Source organism: Delphinapterus leucas, chromosome 5, assembly GCF_059928025.1.
Source record: "Delphinapterus leucas isolate spDelLeu-1000000601 "Yukka" chromosome 5, BTC_Dleu_Yukka2, whole genome shotgun sequence".
Classification (NCBI taxonomy): domain Eukaryota; kingdom Metazoa; phylum Chordata; class Mammalia; order Artiodactyla; family Monodontidae; genus Delphinapterus; species Delphinapterus leucas.
The window spans coordinates 129,693,406-129,708,755 of record NC_143133.1 but is presented as its reverse complement, the minus strand read 5'-3'; the positions used below and the strand labels follow the sequence as shown (position 1 = coordinate 129,708,755).

The 15,350-nt window shown below is 41.7% G+C and overlaps 1 protein-coding gene across 5 annotated transcripts in view; it reads right to left on the bottom strand.

Annotated features, from left to right (window-relative positions):
• ABCG2 (ATP binding cassette subfamily G member 2 (JR blood group)) overlaps positions 1-15,350 on the bottom strand; it is a 147,032-nt gene that overhangs the window by 34,919 nt on the left and 96,763 nt on the right. For all 5 annotated transcript variants that reach the window (XM_022582292.2, XM_022582293.2, XM_089912485.1 and 2 more), the window contains 4 exons: positions 9,438-9,659; positions 3,723-3,782; positions 1,331-1,445; positions 565-717 (listed from right to left, as the gene is read on the bottom strand). In XM_022582292.2, the coding sequence (XP_022438000.1) occupies positions 565-717; positions 1,331-1,445; positions 3,723-3,782; positions 9,438-9,640 (531 nt within the window). In that variant the 5' untranslated portion in view covers positions 9,641-9,659. The remainder of the gene's footprint in view (positions 1-564; positions 718-1,330; positions 1,446-3,722; positions 3,783-9,437; positions 9,660-15,350) is intronic.

Genomic DNA, 15,350 nt, shown 5'->3' with positions numbered 1-15,350 from the left:
AAGCTCTAGAAAAACAACTTGGATGCCACACAAATTAGAAATAAACCCTAATTTGACTGGATATAACTTTGGAAGCCAAACTGCAGCAAAGTGAAACATACAGATCAGGAACCCTTGGATTTTCATCATGTACCAATTCCAGAAATACACCTCTCAAAGGCAATGGAACAAAGTCCCCTGGAGGAACAGAAGAAGGACAGCTAAAAGGGGAAAAGAAAATAGGAAGGAGGAAAGTTAGCGTGAAGACACGGAATGAGGCGTGACAAACAATCAGGGTGGGAGAAGACCAAGGGCTGTAATCACACAGAAAGGGCCACGTGTTCTTTGCAAGGAACACTTCCACATACTGGACCACACTGCCACACTTCATTTCCAGGATTCAATCATTTTTAGGTTTTTTAACCTGGTTAACTTCCATCTTCATATTAAGTAAGTAGTCACTTTTCTCATGGTTACAGAAAGCAGCCACTCTTTACTATACATATTATAGAAAACTTCTGAACAAGTTATACTATCCACACAGGTGAGTCCGATTCGCTGGCTATGACACATTTTCCACATTACCTTGGAATCCGCCACTTTATCCAGACCTAACTCTTGAATGACCATGTTAATCCGTTCATTTTTTTCATGATTTGTCATAGTTGTTGGAAGCCGAAGAGCTGCCGAGAACTGTAAATTTTCTCTCACTGTCAGAGTTCCCATCACGACATCATCCTTAAAGCAAAATGGCGTTTTAACAAGACATAGCAGGTCTTTTCTAATACCCTCACTCTTTGGTATATGTAACTTACCCACAAAAATAACATACCCAAGGAAAGTTCTAGCTAATAATGAATTATACAAATTATAATGAATTATACTTGCAATTATACAAATTACAACTAACTCCATATAACAGCTGCAAAGCCTGATGAAATAATTTTCATTCCCTACCTGTACGCCCAAAGAGAACACAGGTAATTGTGATTATTACTAGCAAACATTTCTACACTGCTTGATACAAGGATTTGCCAAAATATTGTTCTAACCTAGGTGAAGGAGAGAGGTGAAGGTGAGGGAAAAAAGTAGAACAGTAATGTTTTTTAGAAATGATAGGATAACAAGAATTGATATCATTGTCCTTACAAGGATCATATTCCAGATTCTCCCTGACTTTTCATTTAATACTATCCTGAATTTTATGGGAGATCATGAAAAGCTGGTGTGAAGAGAAGTTGTTTCTACGAGTATGTCCCGTAGTCAATTGGAAGCACACTCAACTATTAGCCAAGGCACTTGCCAATACAGAAACAGAAGAAATCTAAAATACAAATCCACAAATACTTACTTGTACCACGTAACCTGAGTTACATTTAAAATTGGCAGGTCGAGGTGCTCCGTTGATCAAAACATCTCCAGATAATCCATGTGGATCTTTCCTTGCAGCTAAGACATCTAACAACCTATAAAAAGACATATGTTATTGTTATTTATTCCCTCCAACTCAAGGCTTTACCTCTCAGCTAATCTGAATCCAAATTCTGCTCAAGTTCGAAAATTAACTGACCAAGAAGTTATATGGTTCAACTAAACATATAGATATATTTTGAATCTCACCTTCCTTTTTTTTAACTATATGCTACAATAAAGCCCAAAACCATGAAAGCAAAGCACTGCTGGCTGATCCAGCACAGACTACCCAAACTGCCCTCCAGGCTGTCTGACCTCGGGTGTTCCAAGGCAGGTAATGTGCTCCTTTGTCTAAGACACAAGCCTTCACTTATGCCTTTGGCTCCATGTCCCGACTTTCAATTTTATCCCCTTCCTTTTCCTCTCCATAGCTCAACTCATAGCTGACAGCTATATGCCAATCACCTTATCATGTCCTCTTAGTAAAGCTGACCTAGTAAGACCTTCCTGGCCCTTAGGACAGAACCCCAAACTAGCACAACTGCACATTATCCACAGCAACTAGAACCAGACAAGACATGCAGAAAATGTTCAAGAAATACCTGCTCACATAAGAGTGATCTTTAAAAGCACACTAAAACTGGAGGTGGGGGGCTTCCCTGGTGGCGCAGTGGTTAAGAATCCACCTGCCAATGCAGGGGACAAGGGTTCGAGCCCTGGTCCGGGAAGATTCCACATGCCGTGGAGCAACTAAGCCTGTGCGCCACAGCTACTGAGCCTGTGCTCTAGAGCCCGTGAGCCACAACTACTGAGCCCGCGAGCCACAACTACTGAAGCCCGCGCACCTAGAGCCCGTGCTCTGCAACAAAAGAAGCTACCGCAATGAGAAGCCCGCACACCACCATGAAGAGTAGCCCCTGCTCGACGCAACTAGAGAAAGCCCGAGCACAGCAACAAAGACCCAACGTAGCCAAAAATAAATAAATAAAATTTAAAAAAAAAAGAATAGGTGAAGGAGATTTAAGAGGTACAAACCTCCAGTTATAAAATAAATAAGCCATGGGGATGTAACATACAGCATAAGGAACAGGGCCAATAATATTGTAATAACTTTATATGGAGACAGATGGCTAGACTTATCATGGTGATCATTCATAAGGAATGCAAACGTCAAACGTCAAAAAGGATTAATCTCCAAAATTTACAAGCAGCTCATGCAGCTCAGTAACAAAAAAACAAACAACCCAATCCAAAAATGGGCAGACCTAAACAGACATTTCTCCGAAGGAGATATACAGATTGCCAACAAACACATGAAAGAATGCTCAACATCATTAATCATTAGAGAAATGCAAATCAAAGCTACAATGAGATATCATCTCACACCAGTCAGAATGGCCATCATCAAAAAATCTAGAAACAATAAATGCTGGAGAGGGTGTGGAGAAAAGGGAACACTCCTGCACTGCTGGTGGGAATGTAAATTGGTACAGCCACTATGGAGAACACTATGGAGGTTCCTTAAGAAACTACAAATAGAACAAACATATGACCCAGCATGCCCTGAGAAAACCATAATTCAAAAAGAGTCATGTACCAAAATGTTCATTGCAGCTCTATTTACAAGAGCCAGGAGATGGAAACAACCTAAGTGTCCATCATCGGATGAATGGATAAAGAAGATGTGGCACATATATACAATGGAATATTACTCAGCCATAAAAAGAAACGAAATTGAGTTATTTGTACTGAGGTGGATGGACCTAGAGTCTGTCATACAGAGTGAAGTAAGTCAGAAAGAGAAAGACAAATACTGTATGCTAACACATATATATGGAATTAAAAAAAAAATGTCATGAAGAACCTAGGGGTAAGACAGGAATAAAGACACAGACCTACTAGAGAATGGACTTGAGGATATGGAGAGGGGGAAGGGTAAGCTGGGATGAAGTGAGAGAGTGGCATGGACATATATACACTACCAAATGTAAAATAGATAGCTGGTGGGAAGCAGCAACATAGCACAGGGAGATCAGCTCGGTGCTTTGTGACCACCTAGAGGGGTGGGATAGGGAGGGTGGGAGGGAGGGAGACGCAAGAGGGAAGAGATATGCAAACATATGTATACGTATAACTGATTCACTTTGTTATAAAGCAGAAACTAACACACCATTGTAAAGCAATTATACTCCAATAAAGATGTAAAAAAAAAAAAACACTATGTAGTACACCTGAAACTGACATAATATTTATGGCGACCATAATCCAATTTATTAAAAACCACACACTGAAACTACAAAGAAAAAGCTTACTTATACTGTTATACTCACGAAGATTTGCCTCCACCTGTAGGTCCCAGAATAGCATTGAGGCCAGGTTTCATGATCCCACTGTAAATACAGAAATATATCAACTTATTGGACCACTTTACAACCAGTTCTATTAATTTAGGGTTTGCATTTAATACACTCAATGAAGGCTGATAAAATTATAGACAGGGGAAAAAAACCCCCACAAATCAACCGTTAAAGGAGAAAGAAACCGAAATGTCGATTAACAAAAAATCTAGCAGACAAAGAATGTTAACCACAAGTCAGGACTTATAAGAAAAATGACTTGGGTCCCTCTAAATCCCCTTCCCTTATTCTCCACACTGGTTCCCTGATGTAACTGACTCTGGTGAAGCATCTCTGCTACACTTACTCCTCCTTCACGGTGTAAAGTGCGTTAACAAGTTCTGAGTGACACCAGATGACTAGTATCTTCATGTCACCTGACTTGCTACCTCGGTCTACACAGTTAGTAAGTCAATGGACTTCTAGAATCACCAGTAGAAGCGTGCTCACTGTACAAATACAGTCAGACAAAGAAACAGTGTATCTGAAATAGAGATTCAATGGCTGGAATAAAGCACCCCAGGGGGTTAAAAAGAAAATATCGCCAAGTCTTACACCTCACAAAATTCTTAATCAAATTAGAAAAGTAAAACATACACTCTCAAGATACATCGTCTTCTTCCTTGTAAAGTATGAGATAAGTGGGCTGGAAAATTCTCCGTTTAGAAGTGGTAGATGCCACTTTCTAAAGGAGACAACCTTTAAGGATATATAGACAAAGTGTACACACAGCATGCTTCCAAACAGACTAAGTAGATGTTTGAGGGTGGTGAAAATTCAGATAGAAAGCAGAAGGGCTGGGCTTCCCTGGTGGCGCAGTGGTTGAGAGTCCGCCTGCCGGTGCAGGGGACGCGGGTTCGTGCCCCGGTCCGGGAAGATCCCACATGCCGCGGAGCGGCTGGGCCCGTGAGCCATGGCCGCTGAGCCTGCGCGTCCGGAGCCTGTGCTCCGCAACGGGAGAGGCCACAGCAGAGAGAGGCCCGCGTACCACAAAAAAATAATAATAATAAAATAAGAAAGAAGAAGGGTAGAAAAAATTAAGGCAGTTTTGACTGTGTTGAGTCTCAAGAAGAAAGCAAATACTTATCCTAACGGTAGCCAGTAGAATGACTAAGGAGGATGGACTGGAAAAAGGAAAATTAAGGGCAAGGCCTCCGCAGTTATGTAGGCATGATGAAATAGAGGCCTGAAAAGCCCTTTCAAAACCCTGGTGACTAAATCCAATCTCTCTTTGGAACTGGTAGGTAAATCAAAATTTATTCCACAGAGAAAATGGTACCTATTCCAAGTGGATGGTCCAAAGCCAAAGGCTATTCCATTCCCAGATCATGATTTTCACAGACGCCAATTCTATGATTACACAATTGTTGTAAGTGATGAACTTTACAAAGTACCCCGGTGCTTCCATCCAGGAGGACCTCAGCACTTACTGACTATTGTGTTTGCATCGTCACAACTGTGAAATGGCTGGTGCTAGGGTGACCTGTACCTTTCACTCTGCTCATTAGCTGAAACACTGAACAAAAATAAATGAATTAGGTAAACCAGGAACAAGGTGTAAAACAGAAAAATCTCTTATTCTTTCAGTGACTTTCCCCACAGATGTAAAAAAGACATGCTAATGGCTGGGTGAACTTTCAAGATGCATCTATCAATAGCTCTTGATGCACTTTCTTTATCAGTAGCTATCTAGTAACAGCTTCTAAAATCATGAGATACAAGCTTGTTATTCACTAAAACTCTGCTGTCAGAAAACCTTTCCAGGTTTTAGAAATATCTCCTCAAAATCGAGACCAAGTAATCCGAAATAACTAATCCCAAACTGAATGTAAACGTTCTAAGACCAAGAATTTTACAGGTCCCTCAGTTGGGTTTACTTTGGCACTAAGCCCTAGCATGACAGAAAACGACAGCAGTGTAGAATTACAACTGCGACGGTTCCAGTTGGGAGCAGTGGCTAATTCTCCCTTCATTCATTAAACACAGTCATCTCATGTCTACTATGTATAACAAGATTACCCTTCTAGGACATGGGACTGAGCTGAGAATAAAACAAAAGTCCTAGCCCTTGTGGAATTTACATTCTAGCCCAGGGATCAGCAAACTACAGCTGGTCACCTGTCTTCTGTTTTCGTAAACAAAGTGTTACTGGAACAGAGCCATACTCCTTCATTTGCGTTATTGTCTATGGCTGCTTTCATGCCACGACGACAGGGATGGAGTAGTTGCAACATAGATGGATGGCCCGTAAAGCTGAAGGCATCTACCATCGGGCCAGGCCCTTCACAGAAAAAGCAGTCGATGGTCTACAATTCCCTTGTCTCCCCACCCTCCCCCCCGTCCTACTATCACCCCTCAAAACCGACTTCCCACCCTAATATACTGCTTTACGGCATTTACACGCAGCAAAGTCCCCCTCACTAAACTGTAAAACCCTGCCAACCAGAGTTATGTCATCTTGTATTAAGCCTCAGCCCAAAAGTATGTAGCACAGTGGTCTACAAGGGAGGACCCCTGAATACTGGACACACGAAGTGAAACCTAGCTAAAGGAGTCACATCACATGTATTACTTTTTTAGTGGATAATGGTTAATCCTTTGGTCTCGGTTTATAAAGGAGCAGTCAATGCCATTCCCAATGCTTGGAGCATGGCCTCTCCCTACCCTACCCTACTGTCCCCTACACACACACACACACACACACACAGACTTGTGCACACAATCTTCACCTTCTCTCTCCCCACACCCCTGAATCTCTGATTTAGGGTTAGGGATGTCCACTGTGTCTCCTAACCCTTCTATCACAGTAGAATGACACAGTGAGGTGCTCTAGTCGTCCGAATCCCCCATTAGACTAGAAGGTTTCTCAGGACAGAGGACATATCTGTGTCACTAGCATCTTGCACAAGGTCAAGCACCCCACAGACACTGGACAGTTGTTGAATAAGTGAGTCTCAACATTTCCATAAATGACAATTACTTATAGGAAAACCAAAAGAAATGTTTTCAGTAAAAACAAATGTTAAGAAGTAGGAAAAGTGCATGGAAAATAGGTACAGTCTGACTAGAAAGAAAACTTAGTGACATTCCCTACTCGTTATTTTACGTTCAAATATGTCAATCATTTCTATTAGACTTCCGCTTCCCTTCTTAGTGCGAAGGTGATGAAAGTGGGTAGAGGTGCAGCAATGCCAGCACCCAAGAACACAGGCTGCAAAGGGAGGCAGGAGGAGGAGAGGAAACAGGTGGAAGGGCGGGAGACTGCGCACACTGAGGAATAAGGAGATTGATTGAGCAAACCAATGAGTACATTAAAGACAACGAGAACCAGGTTCTTCACTTTTTGAGATGTTTTACAAACATGGAAATGTGGAAAGAACCTTGGAGTGTTAGATATAAATTGGAGGATGTATTAATGACAAGTCATGGGTTTTCATCTACATACACAGATACAGAAAGTTTTAGATATGTGTATAAGCACACGTGTGGGTATACTGAAACATACATATAGTCAGTCCCTACCTAGGTCTGTCCACCGAGAAAGCCTAGAAGCTATAAGATCCTAATAGCAACAAACATTCCCGACACCCAGATCTTGGTTTGTAAATACCATCCTCCACGTAAAGGAACATCAGCTGATTCCAGGTCTGATGCAGGGTGAGTACACAGTGAGTCCGAAAATTCTTGCTGTGCCAACAAAATATTCAAAGAATGAGAGTATATGTCAAAAGAATGAGTTAAAACACAAAACAAAATACAGAACCTACCTTGAAAGTCTCCCACTGACCAAGTCAGGAACAATAAAGGATCAAGATGAATAATGACAGGACTTCCCTGGTGCCGCAGTGGTTAAGAATCCTCCTGTCAATGCAGGGGACATGGGTTCGAGTCCTGGTCTGGGAAGATCCCACGTGCCGTGGAGCAACTAAGCCCGTGAGCCACAACTACTGAGCCTGCGCTCTAGAGCCCATGCGCCACAACTACTGAGCCTGTGCTCTAGAGCCCGTGAGCCGCAACTACTGAAGCCCGCGTGCCTAGAGCCCATGCTCCACACCAAAAGAAGCCACCGCGGTGAGCAGCCCGCACACCATAACAAAGAGTAGCCCCCGCGCAGCAACGAAGACCCAACACAGCCAAAAATTAATTAATTAAAAAAAAAAAAAAAGACAAATGAGAGCACCCTTTTCCCCATCCCAGAAACTCTACTTAGTTGAAGCCCGCAGATGGGGGAAAAGATAAGAAACATTACTGCCTAAATAAGAAACGTGAGTAAGCAAGAAAAACGACCCCTGGTATCCTTTTAACTGTAAAATTTGAAAGGATGACAAGATTTGACTGAGTTTTTATGAACCTAGGAATGCATGTAAGGGTGAACTCATCTGTTGCTGAAACACACACAACTGAACCATAAAAACATTACGAAGCCTCCAGCAGATGACACTGTTACTGTATCAAGTTACTAATTTACTAGCTTTAAAACATAAGCAAGGTAAACGAACCCTCGAGCAGCATATATTTTAAATTTATTCAACCTGCACATACTCAAATCGTCTGTTACCTTCCACTTATCAGCACAAAATCTGAAGTGACCAGCATTTTTCTTGACTAGTATGCTCCACAAAAAAACTTGTCAGCTTTTCAGAAAGGTCAGTTGACTCCAGTCTAGGCATGTGGCAAAAGATAAAAGCTTTTCATCTACCATTCCTCTCCTTATTCTCATACTCAGGGTTTCTTTACACAAGGAAGCATCAAGGAAGCAGGCATGACAGTCTGTGTTACTGCATGGAGAAAATACTATCTAATTCTACACAGCACCTGGCTTCCAGTAACCCAGTCTCAGATCCCCATTGTTTCTTCCCCACCCACATCCAAAAATTTTCTCCCCTATTTGTCATCTCCCAGCCCTCTGGAAGCAGCTGGCTGCCAGTAACAGAAAAGACCACAGTCCCATATAATGCATCCAGATGATATGAGAAATGTCTGATTCCATATAGGTTTGTAGCCATACCTGGCCAAAGGGCTCTTATCAAACCACTCCTCCAGGCTTGGAAAGCCGAAAAAGTTGCTTCCTTTGTCTAGGAATAATTATTTCCCCAATTAAACAAAAAAATTAACAAAACACATAGGCCACGCTACCTAAGCAAACCTAGACTCACTCCCTACTCCACAGAGAGGTAGAATCCAGCTCAGTTCTCTGGAAATCAGAAAAACATGAAAACCCTAAAGGCTATAATATATGAAAGAGAGATACCTGGGACCCAGTAGATTCTATCTGAATGCCCATTTCTCTCCCCACTCTACAGCCCACTCCACCACCATGTGATGAATTAGTTGCTGGATGAGGAGAATAAAAATCATAGTTTTATGTTGACTTGGATTCTAAAATATAAATAAGTGTATTAATTTGGATCCTAAATTCTCTTATCACTTTGGACTTCAACAGCATAACTTAAGCTAAGCTATAGTTGTCTTACATTTACATACACCTAACATGTGATCCAACTGTTTCACTGCTAGTTTAGCCAAATGAAATGAAAGCATGTGTCCGTATATCTGTATAGACTTGTACACCTTTATCTGCAATAAGCAAAACCTGCCAGGTTCACTGCATGTCAATGAACCTATTTAAATAAAAGTTCATGCACATACTTGACATTCTTTAGTATTTCTTTCTCAACTGTTTTCCGACAAAGTAGAAAGCCACTCTTCACTGTTACTCGATAGCAGATGTTATGAAAACTTAACACAGCTCCTCCAGTAAACGTCTTCAGGTCATTGGAGGTTGTCTCCGGGATGCAATTGGTGTTTCTTTTTGACATTGGGACAGAAACTTGGTAACTACTGGAAGACATCTGGAGGGTTTCTGCCTCTCTGTAGAGGGAAAAGCAACAGTAAGTTGACAGTAAATGAGACGGTAAACAGTAGTTAAGAGTACACTTAAAACAATTCGGTTTTGGTACAAACTTCCAGTCATAAAATAAGTTAAGTCCTGAGGATATAATCTGCAGCATGGTGACTCTAGCTAATAATACCATACCGTATATCTGAAAGTTGCTAAGAGAGATCTTAAAAGTTCTTATCATAAGAAGAAAAAATGTGTGACTTTGGTGTGTGATGGATATTCAGTAGACTTACTGTGGTGATCATTTCACAGTACATACAAATTTTAAGTCATTATGTTGTATGCCTGAAACTAATATAATATTATGTATCAATTATATCTCAATTTAAATTTTAAACAGACACCAAAAAAATTTTAATGTAAAATGCCTCATTGGTCATTTTTATATTGATCACATGTTTCAGTAAAAATATTTTGCATATATTGGATTCAATGAAATATATTTTTAAAAATTTTAAACAAGTCCATTGTAAACCTCAATGCAATAAATAGCTCCATTTCCAATAAATAGGCCACATCACAGCAATAAGAACAACCTTGAAACCTATATTAGGGAGGCAGACACAACTCTGAATACATACACTCCAATTAGGTGTCAATTAAACATCTAATAAGTAAATAGGGAGAGTATGAAAATTTCTCAAAACTCATGAAGCAGAAAAAAGATGAACGGGAGTTAGATCCGACTTGAAAAGTGTATTACGATACGACTCAAGATCAGGGACAGACCACATGATCACCATCACCCCGTTTTTGTTTGAGTCTATGACACAGTTATGACAAAAAGGGGGTTGGCCAGGCAGTCAGGGATAAGAGAGATTTATTTGAATTTAAAGCTCCAGACTTGGGCAAGATGGGAATAAAGATGCAGACCTACTAGAGAATGGACTTAAGGATATGGGGAGTGGGGAAGGGTAAGCTGGGACAAAGTGAGAGAGTGGCATGGACATATATACACTACCAAATGTAAAATAGATAGCTAGTAGGAAGCAGCCGCATAGCACAGGCAGATCAGCTCGGTGCTTTGTGACCACCTAGAGGGGTGGGATAGGGAGGGTGGGAGGGACGGAGATGCAAGAGGGAAGAGATATGGGAGGGAGGGAGATGCAAGAGGGAAGAGATATGAGAACGTGTGTATGTGTACAGCTGATTCACTTTGTTATAGAGCAAAAACTAACACACCATTGTAAAGCAATTATACTCCAATAAAGATGTTAAAGAATAAATAAATAAATAAAGCAAGCTCCAGACTTCAGGCGGCCTCGGGGCCGGGCTGCGGGTCCGGTGGGTCAGCACCAGCTGATGCCCGGTGGGCACCGCCGCCTGGACCTGTTGGGCGAGCGCCGGAAACAGTGGGCCCTGTCAGGCCGGAACGCTTCACCTCTTGGTGTTTCCCGCAATCGCCACGTGAAGCACCTGTTGATGCAAAGCTGTCTACACGGTGGGTCTGGCCCTGGTAATCTGCCTCATTCGTGAGTTCCCGCCTGTGTTAGGCACTGCGTTTGGGCAGCTGGTTAAAACGGTGAAGAGCGGGGTTCCCAGTCCCCGGAGCTGGCCTTCTGCAGAGGCAAGACTTTCCAACGCCAGCTGCAGTCCACGGGCGTGGAGAACGTGTCGGCTTTAGGGATGCTTGCAGCGAGTTCAAGTTGCGGCTTTCCCACTGGTCGCTAGTGACCACAGACACGTGCCTTTAACCTCTGAAAGTGTTACCTTATCCGTGAAAAGGAGATTGACAGTTGTTTGTGTTCTAGGATTGTGTGATTTACATGAGAGAACCTATGTAAAGTACATGGTACACTTCTGGCATGCCGTGGATGTGTTGTGTTTGGGGTTTTTGTCTGCCTTCCTGGGCATCAAAACAAGTGCAATCGAACCGGTACAAGAAGATGGTCCTTCCTTCCCATTAGATTAGTGATTTTTATCTTTATCAAGGTGTTGAAATGCTTTTGGAAGGTATAAAATTTGCTGCCAGTTTCAGCCTATGACTTGGTTTAGCCTGTTCACTGAATCTTCCTAAAATATATATGTGCTCAGAAATCAACTCACCGTCCCTATTTTATACTCTGTGGAGCGCTTGATGCTGTGCCCTGGACCTCACTCAGTGCCGGGCAGGGTCCTGAGAACTTACTAACCTCGTTCCTGTGTCCGTGCTGTGAGACACAGCACATATCGTCATCCCTTCATGCCTGATGAAGAAATTAGGCCAAGGAGGGGAGAGAACGCGACCAGGGTCACACAGGTGATGGCGGTTACAGCTGACATCTGTTAAATGCTTTCTGTGTGCCAGGCACTGTTAAAATGGTTTTTTTAAACATGTATCATTTAATCCTTGCTACTCTGTGAGTTAGGTTTCATGGTAGTGACCGAGCTGCATTTTGAACCCGTATCATTCTATTTTTGTTTTTTCTAAAATATTAAAAATTGAAAAAAAATTACATTCTAAAACATTTTTAGTGTCATATATGTGGAATGTCGCGGGGAATGTGAAAGTGATACCTGTGATGACAGGTGTCATGATGATATGAAACATCAACGAAAACCAAGATTTTGTTTATGAAGAAAGTATTTGTATTCAATACCCCCAGGTCGTGTTTTTAGTTATCAGTGGGAACTGTTCTTTGGGTTTCAGGGCCTGTTTGGAGTTCCTAAGCTCAGCGCCCCAGAAGGGTTCCGTGTCGCCCAGGAGAAGGCCTTGAGGAAAACAGAGCAGCTGGTGGGCCACGTGTGCTCCGCACCGCCGGGGCCCCAGACCCTGCTCATCTTTGACGAGCTCTCGGACTCCTTGTGCAGGGTGGCCGACTTGGTAAGACGCCGGGCATGGGCCGCAGACCACCTCTCACTTTTGCAAGTTAAGCTCAGTTTATTAGGTTCAGTATTGGACTGTAAGGTTAGGAATGTCTGAACTGTTTGAGAGGTCTTGGGTGTAATCTGTTATAGTGAAGTGTGCTGTTGAATGGGAAGAATGTACAGGAAAGGTCAGATTTAGTACTCGTACTTTAATCCGTATATTTAATAAAATAGATTTGTAATATGTAATGAAAGAATGATTACGCACATGGCAAAGATTCTTCATGTGACAAAGGTTCTTCATTTATGAAAATATCTACCAAAATTCTAACAGAACATTTACCGGTACGTTTACAATAAAATTAATTGCATAAAAAAAAAAAAAGCTCCAGACTTTATATGCTCCTTCAACCAACTAGGAAGATAAACTCCAAACTTCTTTGGAACGACAAAATCATTTCCTTAATGAGCAAACATACTTAAATTCTAGGAAGGTTTCGAATTATGTACAAAAATAATGGAGAAAATCAAACCAGTAGTTAAGCAGTTAAAGAATTTAAAACAAAAAGTGAGGATTAAATGTATAAATGAAGTTGAAAATATTTCATTAAACAAATTTAAAAAGGCCCCTTTAAAGGATTTAGAGTAAGACCTTAAAGTGAACTTAACAGCTTGTGAAACAGGTTTGAAATGTGAAACTTCCATAAAACTAGTTTTAATTTTTAAAAATCAAAACAATCCATGAAGAACTTTCTCTCTGGCTATGGTAGAGTAGCTGGTCCAAACCAAACATTCTCCTAAGAACAACTGTAGAAGTAGACAAAATGTAAGATGCAGCTCTTTGAAGAGCGCTCATTAATGAGAGCAAGCAAAGCAGCCAGGACTTGAGCTGCCAAGTTCCTGGAAAGGAGGGAGGCTGAAGGCACAGCCAGCACTCTGTACCCTTTTCCCCTCGAGGCAAAGTGCACACCCATGGGGCTAAACTCAGGAGAACCAGGCAGACGGAAGCTGCTAGAGGCCGAAAAAGCTGAACAAATATTTAAGTAGCCTCTCAGTGTTAGGGAGACCAAGTTTGGAGCTGTGAGCCTACCAGTTGAAAACCTGAAGTTTTTGAGATCCCACTAGGCCTATGACCTGGAAATATGGGCAACCCAGAAATAGACCAGCTTCTACTCAACCAAAGTGATCCACTCATACTTTGCTATAAGAAACTTAAATCACTCTGAAACTTATTACCATCCAAATTTTCAATCAAAAATTACCAAGCATGCCAGCAAATAAGACCTAATGTTCCAAAAGAAGAAAATAGAAATAGACCCATAGATATTGCAGATTGGAGTCATCAGACATCTGCGTTAAAATAACTGAGGGATACGTCTAAGAAAATAAATGAAAAGATAGACTACCACCAAAGAACCAGAATCTGTATTTTTAAAAAAATCCATAGATGAGTTTATTAGCAGTTTAGACTCAGATTAGGAAAGAATTAGTGAACTGGTAGGCTGGTATGTAGAAAACATACAGATTGAAGAGTGTATGAAAATTCCACGTATCACCATGGAAAAGAAAACAAAAAAACTCCAGACTGAAAAAGTAGGCTTTTTTCTACATAAAAGAGGTACCAAGCCACAGATTGAAAAAGCTCTAGGAACACCAAAGCAGGACACATACAAGAAAACCATGCCTGAGAATATCATAGTAGAACAGCCCCCACACCAAAATAATCCGTAATTGTTCCTGTACCCCCAAACTGCTCTATTGTTGTCACACTTAAAACACTATTCAATCTTGGAAACTGCAAAAGTAGGAAACCACTTAGAGACTGGTCCCAGGAAATTAGAAGAGCTTGGTTTTAATCTGTGAACACAATGAATGGTAATAATTAGCTAAAATCCTACTCTCTTAAAGCAGTGAAAGAAGGCTCAAGGTCCAAGTAATCTAGAGACCTTATTGACTTTATGAACTTCTTCAGCCATCCCCCATGCCTTCAAAAGCCAAACTATGCCAGTCTGATACGAGCAATTGCTTCTCCGGCCTCCATCCCCATTTGATGTTCAGCCACCGAAGACACTTTCTAACCCTGTCCCAAGGCTCATTAAGAGAATCAAATAACGTACCACTTGAATGTAAATAGGTCATTGGCTCAAGACAGACATTCATACAAAATTTTTGTGAGATTTTCTGCTAATAAAAGGCACCAACTGGAACTAACGTACTCAAGAAAGATTATCCATGCCCGTCCATCTATCCATCCATCCAAGAGAGAGGGCTAAAGCTTATAGACACAATCACAATTTTAGAAGTGTGTGCCTACCGAGTTTGCCTTCACTGTGGTGGGCTTAAGTTTGTGACTCACACTGCTAGGAGGTGCTGGATTCCTCACTAGGATCCTAATAATCTTCCTCAGGAAGACAACAGGATCTTAGTTTTTCATGTGTCACAACTCAAGAGATTAGCAGGCATAACTAAGGTACACCATCCAGCTGAAGCACATTATACCAAAAAACAAACTTACTTCTAACACCAATATGGAACAATATATTACTCTATGATGAAACAAAAAAGTTACAGTAATGATTACAAAATTTAAAAAATACAATGTCTCAGGGCTTCCCTGGTGGCACAGTGGTTAAGAATCCACCTGCCAACGCAGGGGACAGAGTTCGAGCCCCGCTCCGGGAAGATCCCACATGCCGCGGAGCAACTAAGCCCGTGCGCCACAGCTACTGAGCCTGCGCTCTAAGAGCCCGCGAGCCACAACTACTGAGCCCGCGTGCCACAACTACTGAAGCCCGTGCACCGCAACGAAGAGTAGCCCCCGCTCGCCGCAACTAGAGAAAGCCTGCGCGCAGCGACGAAGACGCAAGGCAGCC